The 23,106-nt window shown below is 33.6% G+C and overlaps 7 protein-coding genes across 7 annotated transcripts in view; 1 reads left to right on the forward strand and 6 right to left on the reverse strand.

The window, feature by feature from the left end:
* LOC134831183 (rap guanine nucleotide exchange factor 4) overlaps positions 1–670 on the reverse strand; it is a 38,544-nt gene extending 37,874 nt beyond the window's left edge. Inside the window, exon 1 of the mRNA XM_063844846.1 lies at positions 241–670. The gene's annotated coding sequence lies outside the window, so the exon portion shown is untranslated. The remainder of the gene's footprint in view (positions 1–240) is intronic.
* Positions 671–4,822: 4,152 nt separating this feature from the next.
* LOC134829507 (membrane-associated protein Hem) lies at positions 4,823–10,981 on the reverse strand. The gene is made up of 3 exons (XM_063842594.1): positions 10,925–10,981; positions 9,203–10,566; positions 4,823–7,199 (listed from the first exon to the last, which is right to left on the reverse strand). The coding sequence occupies exons 2-3, from the start codon at positions 10,509–10,511 to the stop codon at positions 5,140–5,142; spliced, it is 3,369 nt and encodes a 1,122-aa protein (XP_063698664.1). The 5' UTR covers positions 10,512–10,566; positions 10,925–10,981; the 3' UTR covers positions 4,823–5,139.
* A 108-nt stretch (positions 10,982–11,089) lies between these two features.
* LOC134831075 (uncharacterized) lies at positions 11,090–12,940 on the reverse strand. Its single transcript, XM_063844718.1, has 2 exons — positions 12,815–12,940; positions 11,090–12,755 (listed from the first exon to the last, which is right to left on the reverse strand). The coding sequence occupies exon 2, from the start codon at positions 12,350–12,352 to the stop codon at positions 11,093–11,095; it is 1,260 nt and encodes a 419-aa protein (XP_063700788.1). The 5' UTR covers positions 12,353–12,755; positions 12,815–12,940; the 3' UTR covers positions 11,090–11,092.
* Positions 12,941–12,971: 31 nt separating this feature from the next.
* On the forward strand, positions 12,972–14,079 carry LOC134830387 (tRNA (cytidine(32)/guanosine(34)-2'-O)-methyltransferase-like). Its single transcript, XM_063843850.1, has one exon. It carries the CDS (start codon positions 13,065–13,067, stop codon positions 13,983–13,985), a length of 921 nt encoding a protein of 306 aa, XP_063699920.1. The 5' UTR covers positions 12,972–13,064; the 3' UTR covers positions 13,986–14,079.
* Positions 14,080–17,225: 3,146 nt separating this feature from the next.
* Positions 17,226–19,350, reverse strand: LOC134829010 (glucose dehydrogenase [FAD, quinone]-like). The gene is made up of 3 exons (XM_063842003.1): positions 19,311–19,350; positions 18,955–19,060; positions 17,226–18,897 (listed from the first exon to the last, which is right to left on the reverse strand). Exons 1-3 carry the CDS (start codon positions 19,348–19,350, stop codon positions 17,226–17,228), a joined length of 1,818 nt encoding a protein of 605 aa, XP_063698073.1.
* Positions 19,351–20,623: 1,273 nt separating this feature from the next.
* Positions 20,624–21,529, reverse strand: LOC134829012 (glucose dehydrogenase [FAD, quinone]-like). Its single transcript, XM_063842004.1, has one exon. The coding sequence runs from the start codon at positions 21,527–21,529 to the stop codon at positions 20,624–20,626; it is 906 nt and encodes a 301-aa protein (XP_063698074.1).
* A 119-nt stretch (positions 21,530–21,648) lies between these two features.
* LOC134829013 (glucose dehydrogenase [FAD, quinone]-like) lies at positions 21,649–22,779 on the reverse strand. The gene is made up of 4 exons (XM_063842005.1): positions 22,740–22,779; positions 22,369–22,474; positions 21,767–22,310; positions 21,649–21,708 (listed from the first exon to the last, which is right to left on the reverse strand). Exons 1-4 carry the CDS (start codon positions 22,777–22,779, stop codon positions 21,649–21,651), a joined length of 750 nt encoding a protein of 249 aa, XP_063698075.1.
* Positions 22,780–23,106: the final 327 nt, after the last annotated feature.

A 23,106-nucleotide genomic window follows, 5' to 3' on the forward strand; every position in this document is an offset into this window, starting at 1 on the left:
AAATAAACGACAACTGTTAATTTTATTTCCAAATTAACCATTTCTCCCCCCGATTTATTCATCAAAAAATCCTTGTTTGATGCAAATATTTACTTATTTACAAACAAACAGTAATTCAATTGCGATACTTTGTAAAAATGGGAGAGACAACGACGACGGAGACGACAACAATGGACGACGACGACTACGAACGATTGTAACGAACATCAAAATGAGACAATAACAACTTTTTTTACGCACGATTGTCTTTCACTTCTGTTCACCTTTCTTGATATCCCTTCACAATGCGACGTTACTTTCAATGTTTATAATAATAAATACATTGCTGTTACAAGGATCTCTCTCGCACCAGAAGAAGAAGAGAAGCAATTTATTCATGAACTATTTTTACGTTTATTTTTGTGTTGCCGCTGTTCTGGTTGTCTGGGAAATTTATTCACTGTTTGCGATATTTCTCCTTATTTTTGCGCTAAATATGAGGGCAAATAAACATTCCCGAAGCACTAAACATGTAATTTTGCTTGCCAATAAATTTTAAATGAGCACCGAGTATTTTTACGACCGTTTTAAAAATTTTCACATTTTATGTTTTTTTTTATTTTATTTTATTTTTTGCGAAAAGTGCAACTTTTTTATATTTTTCTTTCAATCAAATGAATCATGTTTACTTTTTTTGTTGTTTGCTGTTCTACCACACAATTTAAATTTTTTATTAATAAAAAAAATACTCTAAACTCGTCTTCACTACACGTCTTTACAAGAAACCCGTTCGATATTAACTGAATTGCCTATTCGTCACTCGACTATGGCTCGAGTCTATCTTCACAGTGCGGCACATGTACACCCGCGTAAAAAGCCTGCAAAACGCAACAGTCTGTTTCTTTTTCCGCATACGGTCTGTGGATACAGCGGATCCTCACCACGACAGCCTGTATTTGCATTTACTACCATTTGGCAGCTACTTTTACCGTGCTTCAGTTCGCTTTTTAATGCACAGGTAGAGAGCGGATATACACAGTAATTTGTTGCGCAGGCCCATAAATAACAAGTAAATACTTTGTTTTGTTCGCTACAGCTGTTTTGATGAGGTGAAAATTTTTCGTACGAACGAAAGGGGATTCGATGAGGAGCCCTGCGATCTGATATATGGCGGGAATTTACTCTATGTCATATGTTAAAAGGGAATTCTCGGAAAAAATTGAGTGAGTCATAATGCTTTTTAGTTAAAAAATAGAAATTTGTCATCAAAAGAAAGAAATTTTTAATTACGTGAATTAGCTTATGGCACATTTTTTAATGATGACAATTTTTGTTTCCATTCTTTTATAATTTTTCTATTAGTTCTCATTCAGTTTTCTTTTTTTTTTTAATATTTATTTCTTTTTTAAAAAGTTTTATCCCAATATACAATTTGAAATTCGGACCCTATGCATATTATAAATTTTGTCCCAATGCAAATTTTGAAAAAATTGACCCTATGAACACTTTAAAAATTTTACAAACATTTTTATCTAAAGAAAATTTTAATTTAAGCTCTGCCAAAAATTATTAATTTTGACCCAATGCACATTTCAAATTTTGTCCTAATGCAAATTTTGAAAAATTAACCTGATGAGCTCTTTAAAAACTTATACAAATTATTAACTTAAAGAATTTTTTTATTTAGTTCTGACAAAATTTTTGAATTTCGACTCAAAACACATTTTGAATTTTGCCCTAATGCAAATTCTGAATTTTTGAACCAATGTACATTCTGAAACTTTAACCTTATGCACATTTTAAAATGTCTTTATAAGAAATATTTTAAAATTTTCATTATGAGACCATTTTGCATTTAATCCTAAAATAAATTTTAAATTTTTGACCCAATGCACATTTTAAAATTTTCAACCCAATGCAAATTTTTAAACGTTTTAACCACGTGACTAATTTTTTTCATTAAAAATTGATAAAAAAAACTCAATAGAGTGCTTGGTCTATTTTTCCTGTCAGAAACTTTGTAACACAAACATGTCTCTAATGAACTTCTGATTATGTTGGGCATAAAGTTCCTCCTTCAGCATCAGTGTCCAAACTCAATGAAATTTATATTAAAATATTGTATTTTGCTGTTGTGTGGTTTTCTTCCTCATCTCCATAAACTTTTCTTATAATCTACTCCGCATTTGCCATCATCACGTAAGACGTTTTTGTTTGTGCTCATTCTCAGTCCAAGCAGATATCCTACCGACGAAGCACCGCACATAAAACACAAGAAATAACAAACAACAACAGAAAAAAAGAGTACAGATGCCTCAAAAAAAGTTTACAAAGTTGTAAAAAGTTTGAAATCGACTTGTGAACTTTTGTGAAATTTGTCTTTTTTCTCTCTCCCATTTTCTCTTTTGAGTAGACAGCTGGAGAATAAACAAAACGGTATCAGTGGCATAATCGAATAAAGTGTGGGATTACTTTTTAAAACAAATTTCTAGTTAAATAAAGTTTAGTTAACCAGTCGTTTCCATGCATTTTGAATTTGTTATTGTAAATATTAAAAATTCATTCATAAAAATTGCATTTTAAAAGTGTTTCGACAAATATCGACCCACAGATGTGGCGTGCGAGATACTCTTAATACATAGATCAAACATGAATTGATCATATCCCACACATACCAGACATACGGCAAACTGCAAGTTATTTACTATAATAAAATATTTGCTTTATCGCATCGTGCTGCTTTGCTTAACATACCAAATGCCTGAATGCGATACCAAATATTTTTTTTTCGACTAATAATAATAATAACATAAAAGCAACCCATCGTCAATATTTGCATTTCAATACAAGATTTTCCTTCCTACTGTTCGAGCAAACAACTTCCACATGGACTCACAAGTCTAACTTTAAGCAAATACAACACATTTCTCACACATCTCACAAAATGATGAAATGGAGCAGAAGAAAGTGATGTCGATAAATATAAGAGTGTGTTTTAAGTCATTTATTTGGCACACATCCTGCGATGACTATGATTGTTATTACTACAGAACAGCAAGAACAGAAAATATGCTGAGTAACATTGATAAGAAATCGATTGATCGAAATCATGAAATAACATGGAAAGAGGTGTTTGTCATTTTTATTCGATGCTTTTGCAGGGGAGAGATGAGCAAAGAAAGGGTGTTAAGCACGGAGACAATGGTGCGGAAAAAAATAAAGAGGAAAGTCAATAAAAGTGTGACAGATATTTCATCGGAGACGACGTTTATGACGGAAAATTGATATTTTTTTTCTCTGAATAATTCATGTCAGTTTGTCTTTGGATTTACTTAAGGATTTCTTTTAAAAGTAACGCGAAGGATTTTCACATATATTTATGTGGTATTTTTTGCTGTAAGGCTTGAAGCTTTGAAGGAAATGGAAAAGTTTAGCGTTGGATGAATTTCAAATGGCTTTTGTGTTTTATGATATTTTCAGTGACATGTAGGGAATATCTTGCCATTAATCTAATCATCAGTTGGAAGGAAATCTTTCAATGAAAACTTTGATACTTCATCTTAACGATAATGTTTTACTCTTGTATTCTTTGGAGATCAATTTTCTTCATTTCGTCTAATTACGGCTGTATTTGGCAATGAAAGTTTTTTAAATTAAGACCCAATTTTTGTACCTGAATTTTTTGATTTAAGTTATAAACACGTCTTAACTGTATATATATATTTCGTATGAAGTATTTTCTTTTTTTTTAATATTAAAACTTTCAAAGTTTGATGTCAAGTTGCTTCAAATATTTTTTTGCTCGATTTGATAAGTTATGTAACTCTTCATAATTTCCTTCGAAAAATCTTTTTGGGCAAAACATAACAATATGTGCAATTTTTTGTTCAGTTGCTCCACAGTCGCATTGAGGATTAGGTATTATGTTCCATTTAAAGAGACAGTAATTACATTTGCCTTGATTGGTTCTTATTCGGTTTAATTGTCTGATTGTTGAAAACTGAATGTCGTTATTTTTCTCTTTTTCATCGAATGCATTATATACTTAGGTTGCTACAATTGATTTGACGTCTGAATTCTCATCTTTTCATATTAAAATATGATCTCCTTGTCGCATAGTTGATAAGTTAAATTTTTGTCTCTCCAGTCCAATAAGTATTCAAATCGAGAAGTTTGTAAGTCAAATCCAAAAAAATCCATAAAAATCTATCAAAATCCAAAAATAAATTGTTGACCTATCAAAATAAAAATTATGAAGATTTTAACCTTTTAGACGATTTTTCACACAAATTTTTCATAAAAGTTCAAGGTTCAAATTATGTTTTAATGATACATGAAACGATAATAAATAAAATGAGAAACACACAGTGATTGGGCCAATTCAGTTAAAAAATTTCCATGTTGCTTTGTTTTCCATGTTAACCTTGATTTCTTTTAAAAAATCCAAAGTTTTTCAAAACTTTTGTAAATAAATTATGTAAAAATTGTTCAGCTTTGCGAATCCTTGTTATATATTAACATTTCTTTGTTCAACGTGAAACCTTCGTATTCAAATTGAATAAAATTGTTGAATACAACGCTGAATGAATTGAGTTCGTGGGTAACCATTTTCCATATTTGGTAAGCTAAAATTGGTTTAAAAATTAATCCTATTGAAAAATAAAATAAATTTTAGTTTTACCTGAAGTTATTAACGTTGAAAGGTTAAAGCCCTCATCTATTCGATATTTCATCAAATACCTAATTTTGTTAATTTTCTTTATTTTTAAGCTTTTATAATTTAATATTTTAATAATTTTATAGTTTTTTAATTAATTAATTAATTATATTAATAATAATTGCGATTGATGCTAGTCACTAAATAATGTTATTATTTCTTTTAAATGCTTGTTGTATAGAAAAGAATTTTCCAATATTTTGTTTTTTTTTTGTTAATACTTACGAGACCGGATCTATATTTGATTATATTTATTTGTATTTTTTTTTTGTAAATTTTTATCCTACAAAATAATGTCTATACTATTCCTTTCCTCATTTTTTTTTTGTTCGTTTTTGATTTTTAATTTTTTTTTTCAAGGAAAGGAATTATTTGTCGGTCTTTATGAATAATAATAATAATTTTAAACCTATTTTTGTCTAATGAATATTTTTTTTATATATTTAATGCACGCCCAGTTGCTCTTGCTTATACACTGCATGATATGCATTTCGTATCAATGCATAAGGGAAGCAACTTTCGAGGAGGTCCATCGTTAAGAAAGGTGATTCCTGAACAATTTGATCAAGTAACAAGTAGATACTTTCTCTATTTTTAATGGATTCCTTATCGGATTCCTGTCCAAGGCGCAAAAGCGACGAACTAGCAAGTGCAAGGAATTCCTTCATACGATCTTCGATGTCGTTCTGATTGCAGATCGTAAAAAGCGCGCCAAAAATGTTGTTAATGGCGAGTGCCATGCAATGTGTGTTGTTGATGTGTGCCTCAAGCGACGCCTTGTAAAAGGAGGTGTCATTTTTGGCGAGCTTTGGAATTGAAACGGCGACAAAAACCATCATGAGACACACAATCAGGTGTTCGCCTTCGTCGTGTTCGGGTTTTTGTGCCTTGAGCGCTGACGAAAGTGTCGGATCGACGCGACATTTGACGCCTGCAGCAGCTGCCATTTCGTTAACAGTTTTTAGGGGGTCGCCGCCCGGCACGTGTTCTTGAAAGTCTTTGATGGAGCTCAAGAGGAAGGGGATACGCTTCTCGAGCACGTCATGCAGCGCCTCTTGGGTGAGTTGACGGAAACTCAAGATAACCCCAATTATGGACATTCGTTGAAGAACGTTGTCAACTTGTTGTAATTTCTTAAAATGCTCTTTCATGACGTCAGGTTTGTCGAAATTGCTCCGTAGCGTGATCAAAATCTCCTTATTCATCACGACGAGTTTTTTTAATTCCTGAACTTGATTGGCGATATGCCACATGAGGGATTCGTTCAAGAGTTTCATGCCATAAGGTCCAATTAGCTCCGCCAGAGCTCGTAATTCGTTAAAATCTGAATATTCTTCCGGATTGAAGGGGATGCAACCTTCGGGAGTGATACTCACAAAAGCACGTTGATTCATGGAAAAGACGATATTTCCGCCGCTGACCTTGAAAAGCAATGCATCCGAATACCACGAGTTGTAATGCGATGCAATAGTTTTCTCCCCATGACTGTCAGTCGTTTGAGTTTGCTGCAATAGACAATTATTAAAAACTCGGGTAATGTCGATGTGAACGTAATTTTCGACAGTTTGCAGGACATTCATGTATGCCCGTACGGAAGCTAATAATTCAGAGGGTTTCGCAATTTCGCGAGTATCGGGATTGTACATGACCATTCCGACGAGCGCTCGTGAGAAACGCGTTTCCAAGTGTTGACACAAATATTCGCGCGGACTAAAGGCATACTCCCAGCAATTAATTGTCGTGCAATAATTAATCGCGAAACAGAGTTCCGTCAGCGCCATATGCAATTTATCCATTGTTGTCAAATCTTCCCGCGTTTTTCTGTAACTTTCATCGCCGGGGCGTCGAATGTCATCCATGTGCTTCTTCGCTTTATCTTTTTTCTTACGACTTGCTTGTTGCGATAATATTTTGGCGCAATGTTTTGGCAACAACGTATCCGCCATTAAACATTGCTCGTCGCAAATTGTGGTTATGATGTTTTTCGCCTCCTTCGCCATTTCATCCAAAAACATGTTTACAACACTCAATGAACGTTCCCGGATGTGATGACGTTCCTCGGGACACATTTCATGAGTGCAGTTTTGAAAATGGCTGCAAATCAAGGGGAACGCGATGATGTATCGATTTTGCGCGGGAAACTCCAAACACATGTGAAACTGATCCTCGAACATTTTGCTGTAGAAGCAGAAAATCGACAAATCCGACGTTTCGACGAGAATCTCGTCCAAGTTGTCGACCATTTTTGTGTGGAAAACCATCGAGTCGAGTAAACGAGCGAGATCGGCGTGGTCGGTGATGCGGATTTGCGATTTGGCGCTCATTAGGGTTTGTAGGCGGAACCAATCCAAGCGGAAGGCGCGGAAATCAAAAGGTTCGTTTTCTTCGACTTGCTTTACGGTGAGGGCATGGGCAGTATTGTATAAAGACGATAAGATGTAACTTTCTTCCTCGGGGGCGTTCAAGCCGTGCATCTTCAAGCCCAAGTCGGTAGCGTCATATCCTAAAATGAAAGGTAAAAAATATAAATTTTGGTTGAAATATTTAAAATATTAAAGTATTTTTCAAAATGGATAAAATATTTATTAAAATTAAAAAAAAAAAGTTCAATTTTTTAGATTTTTAGTTCTTGAAAAAGTAAATTTTTAGTTTTTAATGAACATGATGATTCATAATAGGGCTCTATTTTTGAAAATTCAGCTAGATCACGGTTCTCCGGCTCAAATTAAAGGTTTTAGTATTAGAAACAACTTTTGTTTAGGACATTTTTCAAAATTTTGAATATCCGATGTACAGGAGCCATTTGAAGATGTTAGCGAAAAAAATTGATCAAAAAAAAAAATTCAGCCAAAATACTCTTATTATGAGGGCTCACTTACTGATTTTTGAAAATTCAGCTAGATCAAAATTAATGTTTAGGACATTTTTCAAAATATCCGATGTACAGGAGCCATTTGAAGATGTTAGCGAAAAAAATTGATCAAAAAAAAAAAAATTCAGCCAAAATTCTCTTATTATGATGGCTCACTTACTGATTTTTGAAAATTCAGCTAGATCACGGTTCTCCGGCTCAAATTAAAGGTTTTAGTATTAGAAACAACTTTTGTTTAGGAAATTTTTCAAAATTTTGAATATCCGATGTACAGGAGCCATTTGAAGATGTTAGCGAAAAAAATTGATCAAAAAAAAAAAAATTCAGCCAAAATTCTCTTATTATGAGGGCTCACTTACTGATTTTTGAAAATTCAGCTAGATCACGGTTCTCCGGCTCAAATTAAAGGTTTTAGTATTAGAAACAACTTTTGTTTAGGACATTTTTCAAAATTTTGAATATCCGATGTACAGGAGCCATTTGAAGATGTTAGCGAAAAAAATTGCGCCAAAAAAATTTTTTTTAAAATTTTGAATATCAAATTTGATTCTTATTATGAGGGCTCACTTACTGATTTTTGAAAATTCAGCTAGATCACGGTTCTCCGGCTCAAATTAAAGGTTTTAGTATTAGAAACAACTTTTGTTTAGGACATTTTTCAAAATTTTGAATATCCGATGTACAGGAGCCATTTGAAGATGTTAGCGAAAAAAATTGATCAAAAAAAAAAAAAATTCAGCCAAAATACTCTTATTATGAGGGCTCACTTACTGATTTTTGAAAATTCAGCTAGATCACGGTTCTCCGGCTCAAATTAAAGGTTTTAGTATTAGAAACAACTTTTGTTTAGGACATTTTTCAAAATTTTGAATATCCGATGTACAGGAGCCATTTGAAGATGTTAGCGAAAAAAATTGATCAAAAAAAAAAAAAATTCAGCCAAAATACTCTTATTATGAGGGCTCACTTACTGATTTTTGAAAATTCAGCTAGATCACGGTTCTCCGGCTCAAATTAAAGGTTTTAGTATTAGAAACAACTTTTGTTTAGGACATTTTTCAAAATTTTGAATATCCGATGTACAGGAGCCATTTGAAGATGTTAGCGAAAAAAATTGATCAAAAAAAAAAATTCAGCCAAAATACTCTTATTATGAGGGCTCACTTACTGATTTTTGAAAATTCAGCTAGATCACGGTTCTCCGGCTCAAATTAAAGGTTTTAGTATTAGAAACAACTTTTGTTTAGGACATTTTTCAAAATTTTGAATATCCGATGTACAGGAGCCATTTGAAGATGTTAGCGAAAAAAATTGATCAAAAAAAAATTCAGCCAAAATACTCTTATTATGAGGGCTCACTTACTGATTTTTGAAAATTCAGCTAGATCACGGTTCTCCGGCTCAAATTAAAGGTTTTAGTATTAGAAACAACTTTTGTTTAGGACATTTTTCAAAATTTTGAGTTTTCGATGTACAAGAGAAATTTAAAGTGTCAGTATAAATTGGAGGATTTTCCTCTCATATAAAAAAATAGATTTTTACCAAAATTGTCTAATTTAAATTTTTAGTTTTGGAAATTGTTTCTGAGACTTAAAATATCATTTACAAATAAAATTTAGTGCAATTGTTCTTACCTGACAAATATTGAACGTAATAACGTTGCAAAACTTGACTATATTTCCGTACAAGAGCTCTCAACTCTTCCATATGGAACAACAACTCCGGCAATTGTCGATCTACCAAATCCTCGGGGTTCTTTCCCTTACTTTTAACAATCGGCGGATTGTCATTATGTCTCAAAAGCCACAAAATCTCATCTCTTGCAAAACACAATCCAATAAAAATGAGCAACGCCTTCGGTCCCAGCAACCCCGGTTGATCCGTCATTATCAATGCGAGCTCTTTCAATGCTGTTCGCAAAAATTTACGACGTTCCCGATGCATCAACGACGCCTTTTGCAACGCTGTGTTATAAGCGTCTTTTACTTCGGAAATCCTCTTCGAATATCCCTTCAATCCTTCGAAGGTATTTTGAATGTATTGATGGATATAAATGACTTCATCTCTGAACAACGCCACTACCCAACATCCTTCCAGCGCGGAAATCCACATATTTGTTGCCGGATTTGACTGTCCGAGCATCTGATGGTTCAGCAAAAGCCCGAAAATGATCCAACGTTCCATCATTTCGAGCGAAACGTATTCGCAGGACATTGTGTTGGTTTTCGAGGGCTTCAAAAACATCGCTGGATTACCAACGAGACTCAAAATTTGCAATTCACGCCATTTTTCGGCAGTTAAATTCCGCATGGGGTAAACTTGAGCCAAGGAAATAATCGCTGCCGACAAGAGACGCTGATGCGGAATGAATTCGTCGGAAAGTTTCTTCAACGGGATGTCGTAATCGATGATCATTTGACCCAAACGCGGGAAACTGGCGTCTGTGCTGTTATTTTGCATCTCGTAGGCGGCATTAAAGAGACCTAAAACAGCTTTTCGGTCCTCGACACGCGATAAAAGAATCATAAGCGACACATAAGTCGTCACCAAATCCAAATAATTCTTCGTCAACTCGAAATTTATCGTGATATCCAAGTGAATTTGCAACGCATCCATCGTCGTAAGTAATTCACAGACGTTATCCTTGAAATCCAGCAGATCCACGAACGTGTAATAGTACAAAGAAAGCGATTTAATGACATCTTGTTTGATATTTTGGATCGCTTGCAATCCTTTCACGTCGATATTCGGGAAACGTTTGACGATGAATTTGATCGAAGACTCCAAACTTTTCTCCGACAAGAACCCGGGCTTGGATTTTGTGTCGCCGCATGCCTTTTTGATGTTGTAAATTCGCGTAAGGATGCCCACGCCGCGATCATTCAAGATGATCAGTTTCTCAGCAATCTTTTGCTGGCTCGGATTCAGCTGTCTCGCCATCATTTGTCCGTCTTTTGCAAGGGCTTGCGACCCTTTTGTGCAGTTACAACGAAAATTCCTACAAAAAAAATAATTTTTATTAGTTTCGTGTGTACGTAGGTGTGTAGCGTACAAGCGGAAGGTGAATTATTGGAGTGTAAAAAGTGGGTTGCATCGATTGGAAACATGCAACAGCCACGTAAATTATCTAAAAATACCGAAAATAGCCTAAAAAAGTACTTTTTACGAGGAGATGACGAGAAAAATGCACAAAACAGGACAAAAACAAAACCCGTAGAAGCCCTAGAGTCATCGACAGCCACTCCCTTGTCACGAAAATCTCCAATAATTCACTTTGCTCCCACAAATTTTTATTGTTTTCAGTTTCAGCCACTTCCAGACTGACTTTTTAGATAAAAATTTCTTCCTAAAAGTACCTTTAAAGGGTTTTAATTCCAAAATTTCAACTGCGGACCAACAGCGGTGATTTTTAGATGCACTTTTTGACATTTATTGAGTCGGCTGAAAATGATAAATCATTTAGTATTTGCCTTTAAAACTCTAAAAAAATATTTTCCGTTAAATTTTTATGCTAAAATTTCATTTTATTTCTTACTAAAATACACGCCAGGTAAAGACATATCCAATAAAAATTCATTGTAAGCTCGTCGATTCATGGAAACTTGACGCGTTACACGTTTTCCTTGAATTTTCTCAATATTTAAACACTCAAATTGGTTCAATTGCTCCAAATGTTCGAACAAATCGAGTATAGAGTCTTCGTTGATATCAAAAACTGTCGGTAAAGTCAACGCTCTCAGGGATTTGCCGTGTTCCGTGATATGTTGAATGGCTGCCAAACAATCGTCATGGGCTACGGTGCTCAAAAGAGTTGAATTTGGGTTCGAATAAATGTGTAAAAATGTTAAATTACGAAATTGGGGCAGGATTATCTGCAAAATTTGTAGTAAATTGACGTCAATTGCTTCAAAAACGAACGAAAGTGTGTGCAATTCGGGACACAAACAGAGCAACTTGCAAAAACTATCGACTGTGAGTTGAATTGCGGCGCCTAAATGGAAATGTCGGAGATGAGGACGAGCTGATTCTGTTAAAGGTAGTGCATCTGCGAGCGTAAATGAACAGGGACGCGTTGCTATCTTCATTTTTTCCAAAAATTTCCAATTTCTGAAGAATTGTTGCACGATCCATTGGTCGATGTCGCCTTGATGATGACTTAATTCCAATTTTTTTAGGTTCCCAAAGCTGTTGGCGAGCGCAAAGAAGCAATCCTGGCAGTTACATTCCTTCCAACGAACGATTAGCGACTCCAAAGCGTCTAATTTTAGTGCTGCATGCCCAAATGAGCATCCCTGATACTTGCAATCGAGCTCCAAAACCTTCAAATTGACTAATTCCGTGAGCCCATCAAGGTTTGTGAAGTGATTCAAGCTCAGCAAGAGTTTAGTGATCTTCGTAAAAGTCGGCGCCGGCACCAATTTACACGCGAGATGCACTTCCGCGATCTTTGGATGGATATCCAAGGCAGTTTTAAGCAAATTCAGGTCTTGGGTGGCATGAAAATCGAGAATTTTGATGTCAGTTCCTGTATGATCGAGCATATCTCGCTTCAAAACCTCATTTATTCCATTGATATCCGCCATAAAGAGATTCAGGTTCATGAAAAATGAGGAATATTGTTGAAGAGTGCCTTGTTCGTTGAAAAAAATGAGCTCAGCTGACATCTCTTTCAGTCCCGGAAGGATTTTTCGTATCACATTGATGTTATCACCCAAGTGTTTCAAGTCTATTTTACCTAATTTTAAATTTTGAACCTGCGGAAGGGTTTTTCCCGTTTGTTCCATGATCTCCAAACACGTCAAGAGGCACACAAAGTTCCGAAATTTCAAGGATTTTCAAATTTTTCATTTCAGTAAGGAGCTCAAAGCAGCTGTAATCGAGTTCCTCAACATTTAACTCAGTCAAAGTCAAGCCAAGGAACTGCCAAAAAGTCTTGAGATCCTTAAATTTGTTGTAAAACATCTCGTGATTGCTGTTGACGATGGAAATAATCTCATAAGAGTATTTTGCCGACATTATCACAGACATCGGAGGTCGATTCGATTCGATGAAGCAATTTTTCAAGTGCAAATGTCGATTTTTGTGGAATTTAGTACTTGTCATCAGGAGTTTGAGCCATCGCTGGCATACGAGTTTGCAGGTAAGGACTTCCAAATGAGATAATTCCGCGAAAATTTGTTCTAAAAGCTGAAATTTAAAGGATTTGGTAAAGTGTCAATTGAATTTTTATGAAAAAGGGGACTTACCTCGTCACAGAGTTCATGAATTGACGACATTTTTGCCTTAAAATTAATGAAAAATTAATAATTTAATTAAATTTGATGATTTTTTAGCCAGAAAAATGAAAATTCGATTTGTTTACAAAATTTGACGTTTCAAGTGACACTTTGATTTTATGGATTTTTCAAAACATTGCAAGAAAATTTTTGATTTTTAATTGAATTTCATCTTAAAAAACCATAAAAATCACATAAAAGTTGAAAAATCATCTAAAAAATGGGAAAAACATCAAAAGACAAACGCGATATCTATTACCGACTTGCCAAAGAGGAAGGATGGCGTGCTCGAAGTGCATTCAAACTCCTTCACATCGACGAGGTCTTCAATATTTTCGCCGGAGTAACGCGTTGTGTGGATCTCTGTGCCGCTCCCGGGTCATGGAGTCAAGTCTTGTCGAAGAAATTGTACGAAAATAATCCAGATGACGTCAAAATTATCGCTGTCGATCTTCAACCCATGGCTCCGCTTCAAGGTGTCATCCAAATTCAAGGCGATATCACGAAACTCAGCACGGCAGAATCGATTATCAGTCATTTTGGCGACGGACAAAAGGCACAATTGGTCGTTTGCGATGGAGCTCCCGATGTTACGGGCTTGCATGACATCGACGAATACATTCAATCGCAACTTTTACTCGCCGCTTTGAACATTTCGACACATGTGCTTGTCAATGGAGGCACGTTTGTCGCGAAAATCTTCCGTGGAAAGGACACGACGTTACTTTACTCGCAATTGAAGATATTTTTCGAAAAAGTTTCCATCGCCAAGCCGGCAAGTTCGAGAAATTCCAGCATTGAAGCGTTCGTCGTGTGTCAAAATTATCAACCGCCCGACGGATACAAGCCGCAAATGATAAATCCGATGTCAATTGACGACATTGAGATCATCGAATCGGATTCGCCAGTCAATAAAGTGATTGTTCCTTTTATTGTTTGTGGAGATTTGCGGGGATATGACTCGGATATGTCCTACAGTTTGAACTTGGATTGCGATAAAAAGTACGAATTTAAGGAAGTTGTGCAAAAACCAATTAATCCGGCGTATTCTGAAGTGTTGGAGAAGATGAAGACAGTTTCTTTGAAACATGGATCGATTTGTGTGGATGAAGCTGCGACACCAACGACGAATAATGGATAAATTTTGACACATTTTAATAAAACTAAAAATAATTTTAAATGTTTTTTGTTGAGTTTTTTTTTCTTGTTACATCAAATATAGACCCAACAACATGATCAGAAATCATCTTTAGAATGAATATTTAGTCAATTTTAGGCTTAAAATGATAAATTTAAGCACTCTGACAAATTTTCATCCATTTGGAGCAAGATTTGAATAAAATTGCTTTGACACAGTTTTTGACACAGTTTTTTTGCTCTTGATTTAGTTTTCAAAACAAAACTATGTCAAAGAAATTTTTTTTTTCAGTTTCAATTTTTTGGCAGTTTTGAGTTATAAAATGATTAAAAATGATAAATTAGAGCCATCTGACAAATTTTTATCCATTTGGAGCAAGATTTGACAAAAATTGCTTTGACACAGTTTTTTTGACACAGTTTTTTTGCTCTTTTGATTTAGTTTTTGCTTTGACAAAACAAAACTATGTCAAAGAAAAAATTTTTTTTCAGTTTCAATTTTTTGGCAGTTTTGAGTTATAAAATGATTAAAAATGATAAATTAGAGCCATCTGACAAATTTTTATCCATTTGGAGCAAGATTTGACAAAAATTGCTTTGACACAGTTTTTGACACAGTTTTTTTGCTCTTGATTTAGTTTTCAAAACAAAACTATGTCAAAGAAAAAATTTTTTTTCAGTTTCAATTTTTTGGCAGTTTTGAGTTATAAAATGATTAAAAATGATAAATTAGAGCCATCTGACAAATTTTTATCCATTTGGAGCAAGATTTGACAAAAATTGCTTTGACACAGTTTTTGACACAGTTTTTTTGCTCTTGATTTAGTTTTCAAAACAAAACTATGTCAAAGAAAAATTTTTTTTTTCAGTTTCAATTTTTTGGCAGTTTTGAGTTATAAAATGATTAAAAATGATAAATTAGAGCCATCTGACAAATTTTTATCCATTTGGAGCAAGATTTGACAAAAATTGCTTTGACACAGTTTTTGACACAGTTTTTTTGCTCTTGATTTAGTTTTCAAAACAAAACTATGTCAAAGAAAAAATTTTTTTTCAGTTTCAATTTTTTGGCAGTTTTGAGTTATAAAATGATTAAAAATGATAAATTAGAGCCATCTGACAAATTTTTATCCATTTGGAGCAAGATTTGACAAAAATTGCTTTGACACAGTTTTTGACACAGTTTTTTTGCTCTTGATTTAGTTTTCAAAACAAAACTATGTCAAAGAAAAAATTTTTTTTTCAGTTTCAATTTTTTGGCAGTTTTGAGTTATAAAATGATTAAAAATGATAAATTAGAGCCATCTGACAAATTTTTATCCATTTGGAGCAAGATTTGACAAAAATTGCTTTGACACAGTTTTTGACACAGTTTTTTTGCTCTTGATTTAGTTTTCAAAACAAAACTATGTCAAAGAAAAAAATTTTTTTCAGTTTCAATTTTTTGGCAGTTTTGAGTTATAAAATGATTAAAAATGATAAATTAGAGCCATCTGACAAATTTTTATCCATTTGGAGCAAGATTTGACAAAAATTGCTTTGACACAGTTTTTGACACAGTTTTTTTGCTCTTGATTTAGTTTTCAAAACAAAACTATGTCAAAGAAAAAATTTTTTTTCAGTTTCAATTTTTTGGCAGTTTTGAGTTATAAAATGATTAAAAATGATAAATTAGAGCCATCTGACAAATTTTTATCCATTTGGAGCAAGATTTGACAAAAATTGCTTTGACACAGTTTTTGACACAGTTTTTTTGCTCTTGATTTAGTTTTCAAAACAAAACTATGTCAAAGAAAAAATTTTTTTTTTTCAGTTTCAATTTTTTGGCAGTTTTGAGTTATAAAATGATTAAAAATGATAAATTAGAGCCATCTGACAAATTTTTATCCATTTGGAGCAAGATTTGACAAAAATTGCTTTGACACAGTTTTTGACACAGTTTTTTTGCTCTTGATTTAGTTTTCAAAACAAAACTATGTCAAAGAAAAATTTTTTTTTTCAGTTTCAATTTTTTGGCAGTTTTGAGTTATAAAATGATTAAAAATGATAAATTAGAGCCATCTGACAAATTTTTATCCATTTGGAGCAAGATTTGACAAAAATTGCTTTGACACAGTTTTTGACACAGTTTTTTTGCTCTTGATTTAGTTTTCAAAACAAAACTATGTCAAAGAAAAATTTTTTTTTCAGTTTCAATTTTTTGGCAGTTTTGAGTTATAAAATGATTAAAAATGATAAATTAGAGCCATCTGACAAATTTTTATCCATTTGGAGCAAGATTTGACAAAAATTGCTTTGACACAGTTTTTGACACAGTTTTTTTGCTCTTGATTTAGTTTTCAAAACAAAACTATGTCAAAGAAAAAATTTTTTTTCAGTTTCAATTTTTTGGCAGTTTTGAGTTATAAAATGATTAAAAATGATAAATTAGAGCCATCTGACAAATTTTTATCCATTTGGAGCAAGATTTGACAAAAATTGCTTTGACACAGTTTTTGACACAGTTTTTTTGCTCTTGATTTAGTTTTCAAAACAAAACTATGTCAAAGAAAAAATTTTTTTTCAGTTTCAATTTTTTTGGCAGTTTTGAGTTATAAAATGATTAAAAATGATAAATTAGAGCCATCTGACAAATTTTTATCCATTTGGAGCAAGATTTGACAAAAATTGCTTTGACACAGTTTTTGACACAGTTTTTTTGCTCTTGATTTAGTTTTCAAATCAAAACTATGTCAAAGAAAAAATTTTTTTTCAGTTTCAATTTTTTTGCAGTTTTGAGTTATAAAATGATTAAAAATGATGACAAATTTTTATCCAATTAGAGCCCTCTGACAAACACAGTTTTTTTGCCCTTGATTTAGTTTTTAAAACAAAACTGTGTCAAAGAAAAAAATTTTTTTCAGTTTCAATTTTTTTGCAGTTTTGAGTTATAAAATGATTAAAAATGAGAAATTAGAGCCCTCTGACAAATTTAATTTTAATTATATTTATATAAATTTTTATTAAAATTTTTCCAATATATATTTTTATAATTTTCCTCATGATTTTTGTGCGGCAAAATCAAGAGGGATCAAAAAATTTATTTATAATTTTTTTGTAATTTTTTTCAATTTTTGTGAATTTCAGGTTGCGGATAGATGTGCCTATAAAACTCTCTGAACGAGACTAATGAAAGAAAAGCCTGACTGAACTTTGTTTTTACATTCGAAGAAGAAATAAATTTTCTGTTTAAAAAAAAATATCTTTAAAGTCCATGATCAGCTCTAATCTTCGTGGCAGCTTTCTCCGCAACCATCATCGATGCAGCAGCAGTTTGTCCCGAAATCGCATATCTGAGAATAGATCCATCAGCAACGCGCAAATTCGGGAATCCCTTGACCTTGAAATCTTGCGTAACGACTGTTGTTGGATCTCCCGTTGCTGGACCCAAGCGACATGTGCCAACCATGTGATACATTGACGTTGCCAAATACTTGAATGTACATTTCCAATACGCATCGGAGTCAGGACCATAAGCATTGCATTCGGGAATGTTGAGATGATAAAGTTGCGGAGCGTATTTTTTCATGGGATCCGAGTTGAAAATGGCTTTAGCATGCTTAATGCAACCCAAAAGAACATCGGCATCAGCTGGGTTGGAAAGCATATTTGGATGAAGTTTGGGATTACTGAAGGGATTGTTGTCACGAATTGTCATATATCCGACAGATTGGGGATGAAGAACCATACAAGCGACAGACATCGTGTCATTATTCATTGCCGCCAAATTGCCAAAGATTTGCGAATAGTAAGCATCTGTGATGCGATGATTTTTCCGTTGATATTTTCCGTCGTCTGTGACATAAGAAGCTGCTGTAAACATCATTTCGTAATCCGGGACGCCAGCAGGTTGCGTAGAGCCCGGAACTCGACCAAAAGCAACACTTTCGATGCCATTAGGCATGCACATTTGTGTGCCTCCGGTAAAGAGCCATGTGAAAGTCGCGCCAAAAATTACGTCAAAGTTGACATCTTTGCCAGTTGTGTTCGTTGTGTAGATCGGAGCAGTGATTGTAACGTGATCTGTCATGTATTGACCCACAGGTAAGTCCGCAATGAGAGGAATTGAATGTGTAGCAAGTGTCGCAGCAGGTCCAACTCCGCTTAACATCAAAATTTTCGGAGAATTTAGAACTCCGGCACACAAAATGACTTCTTTTACGATAGGAGCACGATACAAAACGCTTCCTTTTTGGAAAAGAACCTCCGTAGCTACTTTCGTCGATGGATTTATGACAATTTTCGTGACATGCGAGTTGTAAGTTGCATTAAAATTCGAACGAGAAGCTGCTCTATTGGTAATGTAATTAATTCCGACATTTTCCCGAGCTCCTTTGTTAGTGTTTGACTGCAAATACGATATGGCATTTCCCAAATCGACATTTACAGAGTTGTAATCGAGATGTGTCATGCCCAGCGAAACTCCTCCAGCAACAAAAGCATTTCCAAGTTCCGTGCGAAAACGTGCAAATTCATTCATAACCGGACCCGATGAGCCATGAGCTGAGCCAGTTATGACTCCGCTGCCTCCTGCAGAGCTATATTGCTCGTGTTTCTTGAAATTATCCATAATTGAGGTATAAGTCCAATCTGTCAAGCCATCAGCTACGTATTTATCGAAATCAGCCTTAATGCCACGCGCATACATCATCGCGTTAATTTGTGACGAACCGCCGAGACCTTTGCCGCGGGGATAAGCACATTTTTGGTCTTCCATCGCGAGACATGTATTGGGCTCAACTTCGTTCGTGTATCCCCAATCGAAGACTGGATCGCGTTGTTGCATCACAGAAGCTAAGGGAATTTTCGAAAATAATTGGATTGTGTTGCCGCCAGCTTCGATTAAAAGTACTTTTTGGGATGATACTTCAGAAAGACTGCAAAATTTTTTTTTTTTAAAAAGAATTTTTTGAAAATTACGTTGAAATACTCACCGAGAAGCGACAATGCTTCCAGAAGATCCTGCGCCAATGACGACAAAGTCCCATGATGCTCCGCTTGGATGAAGGTAATTTGTCGGAGTTTGTGCATTGATAAGCCCTGAAAAAAATTTTAATTTAATATTTAAATAAATAAAAAAAATATTAAATTTAAAAAATTAAATAAAAATAATTATTTAAAATTTTTTAAATTTAATTATTTAATTTTTTTTAAAAATATTATTTTTATTTAAAAAATAAATTTATTTTAAATCATAATAATAACAAAAATAAAATAAAATATTTTTAAAAATTTTGCTTTTTAATTTTAAAATATTTTTTTGTTCAGTGTTCGATAACAAAAATCTTACCTGCCAACAGCCAGAATAGCAAAATGCCACAAAACTTCATTTTAATTTTTTTTTTCACTTTTTTATTTCACGTCACTTGAGCGAATTCGCTCCTACTGATATTCAGTCTCAAAAATGTTCTGCCTTATATTGTTCTTTTTCTGTTTTTCGAGACTTTTAAATAATCATAAAAAAGCTGTTTAATTGCAAATATTTTTTATCTCTTGAATTGTTTTTTTTTTCAACGTTGCTAAGAAGAATTTGCGCGCTCGTATAAGAAAGAATATCTTATTCAAATATGACTTTGAGATAAAATTTGCTTGATTGGCCTTTTTATGATGACTTTTTTCTATCGTAATGACTTTCTTAATATTTACAGAAAAAAAATGCAAGATTGTGGAATTTTAGCAAAAACGCACTTTTAGTATAAATCCTTTAAATTTGAAAAAATACATTCATTTTTGTTGGATAGCAACGTTTTTTTAATCTTTTGCGATAAATAATTCAATAAAAAATTAACAATTGTGTAAACTACAAATTATATTAAAAACAAACGTCATACAAAAAAAAAGCAGAAAATACATTTTATCACTAAATGAAGCCTTTAATAAATATTTTAAGATTCTTATTGATGAATTTCATTCAATTTTAATTTTTTTCTAATATAATGCTTTAACGGTTTTTCTAATATAATTTCTAATCCCAAGTTATAATGATTTAAACTTTTTCAAGTTTAAGGTTCGTGTTTTCGAAAAATCAAATTTTAATTTTTTTTTCTTAAATTCTTGAAATAATTTATTTCAAATCCTTCAGGATTTTGTTTTTTCAACTGAATTCACAAAAATTCTGTTTTTGAAAAAAAATCATTGAATTTAAAAAAAAATATCTTCTTTAAACAGTAAAAAATTTAAAAATTAAAAAAAAAATAAAAATTAAATAATTTATTATTAATTTATTATTCATTTATTAATTTATTAAAATTAATAATTTAAATCAAAAGAAAAATTAAAGTTCGAAAATTTCAACAAAAATATAAAAAAATTCATAAGGAAAAAAAGCCTCGCAGTTAAATTAAGTCAGATAATGTTCAGCTTCGAGAGAGGGATAACAGACTTAAAAAAAATCTTTAAATTCCAATAAGTTTTATTAAGCAAATTAAATTTTTTGGTTGATATCAACAATTTTTTTTTATTTTTTTTTAAATTTTACAATTTATTTAATTAATTTTTATTTTTTCCCTTGAAATTTTTCGATAAAAAAAAGGAAATATCAAATTTATTTTATTTTTTTTATAATTTTAGTGCTTAATAAGGAGCTTATGAAGAGCTTTCTGCTTAAAGTCCATGATCAGCTTTAATTTTCGTGGCAGCTTTCTCCGCAACCATCATCGTCGGCGCAGCAGTATGTCCCGAAACGGAATATCTCAGAACAGATCCATCTGCAACCCGCAAATTCGGGAATCCCTTGACCTTGAGATCTTGCGTAACGACCGTTGTTGGATCTCCCGTTGCGGGTCCCATGCGACATGTGCCAACCATGTGATACATCGACGTTGCCAAATACTTGAAAGCGCATATCCAGTATGGATCGGAGTCAGGAGCATAAGCATTGCATTCAGCGATATTCAGATGATGAAGTTGCGGCGCATACTTTTTCATGGGATTCGAATTGAAAATCTTTTGCGCGTGACGAACGCATTCCAAGAGAACTTCGATATCGTCAGCATGCCCAAGGATATTCGGATGAATTTTGGGCGCACTGGCGGGATTGTTGTCATGAATTGTAACGTAACCGACAGCTTTGGGATGCAAAACCATGCAAGCGACAGACATTGTGTCGTTATTCATTGCCGCCAAGCTGCCAAAGAGCGAGGAATAGTAACTATCGGTGATGCGATGATTTTTCCGTTGATAATTTCCGCTGTCTGTGACATACGAGGATGCTGTGAACATAAATTCGTAATCAGGGACGCCAGCAGGTTGCGTAGAACCGGGAACTCGACCAAATCCAACAAGTTCAACGGCATGCGGAATACACAATTTTGTGCCTCCGCCGAAAGCCCATGAAAAATAATCGGAAATAAGCGAATCAAAGCTGATATCTTTGCCTGTTGTGTTCGTTGTATAAGTCGGCTGGAAGATACTGATGTGATCTGTCATGTATTGACCCACAGGTAAGTCCGCAATGAGAGAAATTGAATGTGTAGCGAGTGTCGCAGCAGGTCCAACGCCACTTAACATCAAAATTTTCGGAGAATTTAGAACGCCGGCACACAAAATGACTTCTTTTACGATAGGAGCCCGATACAAAACGCTTCCTTTTTGGAAAAGAACCTCCGTAGCTACTTTCGTCGATGGATTTATGACAATTTTCGTGACAAGCGAGTTATAAGTTGCATTAAAATTCGAACGAGAATTCGCTTTTTCGGTAATATATTCAGTTCCAGCATTTTCACGGGCCCCCTCATCGGTATGTGCCTGCAAATACGATATGGCATCCTCCAAATTGACGTCCAGCTTGTTATAATCAACATGTGACATGCCTTCTGAAATTCCTCCCGCAAGAAAATTTGTCGCAAGTTCTGTGCGATATCGCATAAATTCAGTCCTCATGAAGCCCGTAGACGATGAAGAACCATGAGCTGTTGCATCGATAACTATTCCCGTGACTCCTGATATCGTAGTATAGTGCTCGTGTTTCTTGAAATTATCCATAATTGAGGTATAAGTCCAATCCGTTAATCCATCAGCTACGTATTTATCAAAATCAGCCTTGTGACCGCGAACGTGCATCATGGCGTTAATTTGTGACGAACCGCCAAGACCTTTGCCGCGGGGATAAGAACATTTTTGGTTTGTCATGGCGAGACATCTGCCGGTCTCAACTTCGTTGGTGTAACCCCAATTGTAGGTAGAACTGCTTTGGAGCGTAACTGAGTTCAATGGCACGTCTGAAAGTGATTGTTTGGAGCTTCCGCCAGCTTCGATCAAGAGAACCTTTTGGGATGATACTTCAGAAAGACTGAACAAAAAAAATTCTTATGAAATAATTTTAAAAAAAAATTCATTGAAAAACTCACCGAGAAGCGACAATGCTTCCTGCCGATCCTGCGCCAATAACGACAAAGTCCCATGATGCTCCGCTTGGATGAAGGTAATTTGTTGGAGTTTGTGCTTTGACAAGGCCTGAAAAAAAAATTTGAAATTTAAATTAAAAAAATAAGTAAAAAAAAAAATTAAATAAAAATAATTAAGTTAAATACAAAATAAAATAAAATTTTAATTTAATTACTTAAATTATTCTAAATAAATAATTATTTTAAAAATATTATTTTTATTTAAAAAAAAATTATTTTAAAAGTAAAAAAACAATTTTTTTTTAAATTTTGCTGTTTAATTATAAAATATTTTTTTTTCAATTTTTGCACAAAGTGTTCAGTAAAAAAATTACCTGCCAAAAGACAGAACAAAAAAATTCCGCAAAGTTTCATTTTATTTTTTCTCATTTTTCGCTATTGCCGAGTTTATATTTTTTTGCACTTTTTTAATTAAAATTTATTTCACTTTTATTTTTCACTTTATTTCACTTCACTTGAGCAATTTATTTTCAACTGACATTGGGACTCAGAAGGTTCTGTCTTTTATTGTTCTTTTTTTCGAGACTTTTAAATAATCATAAAAAAGCTGTGTAATTGTAAATATTTTTATCTCTTGAGCTCTTTTTTTTCACCGTTGCCAAGAAGAATTTGCGCGCTCGTATAAGAGAGAATATCTTATTCAAACATCAATCTGAGATAAAATTTCAGCTTTTCAAGATT

This window comes from Culicoides brevitarsis, chromosome 2 (genome assembly GCF_036172545.1).
Source record: "Culicoides brevitarsis isolate CSIRO-B50_1 chromosome 2, AGI_CSIRO_Cbre_v1, whole genome shotgun sequence".
Taxonomy (NCBI): Eukaryota; Metazoa; Arthropoda; class Insecta; order Diptera; family Ceratopogonidae; genus Culicoides; species Culicoides brevitarsis.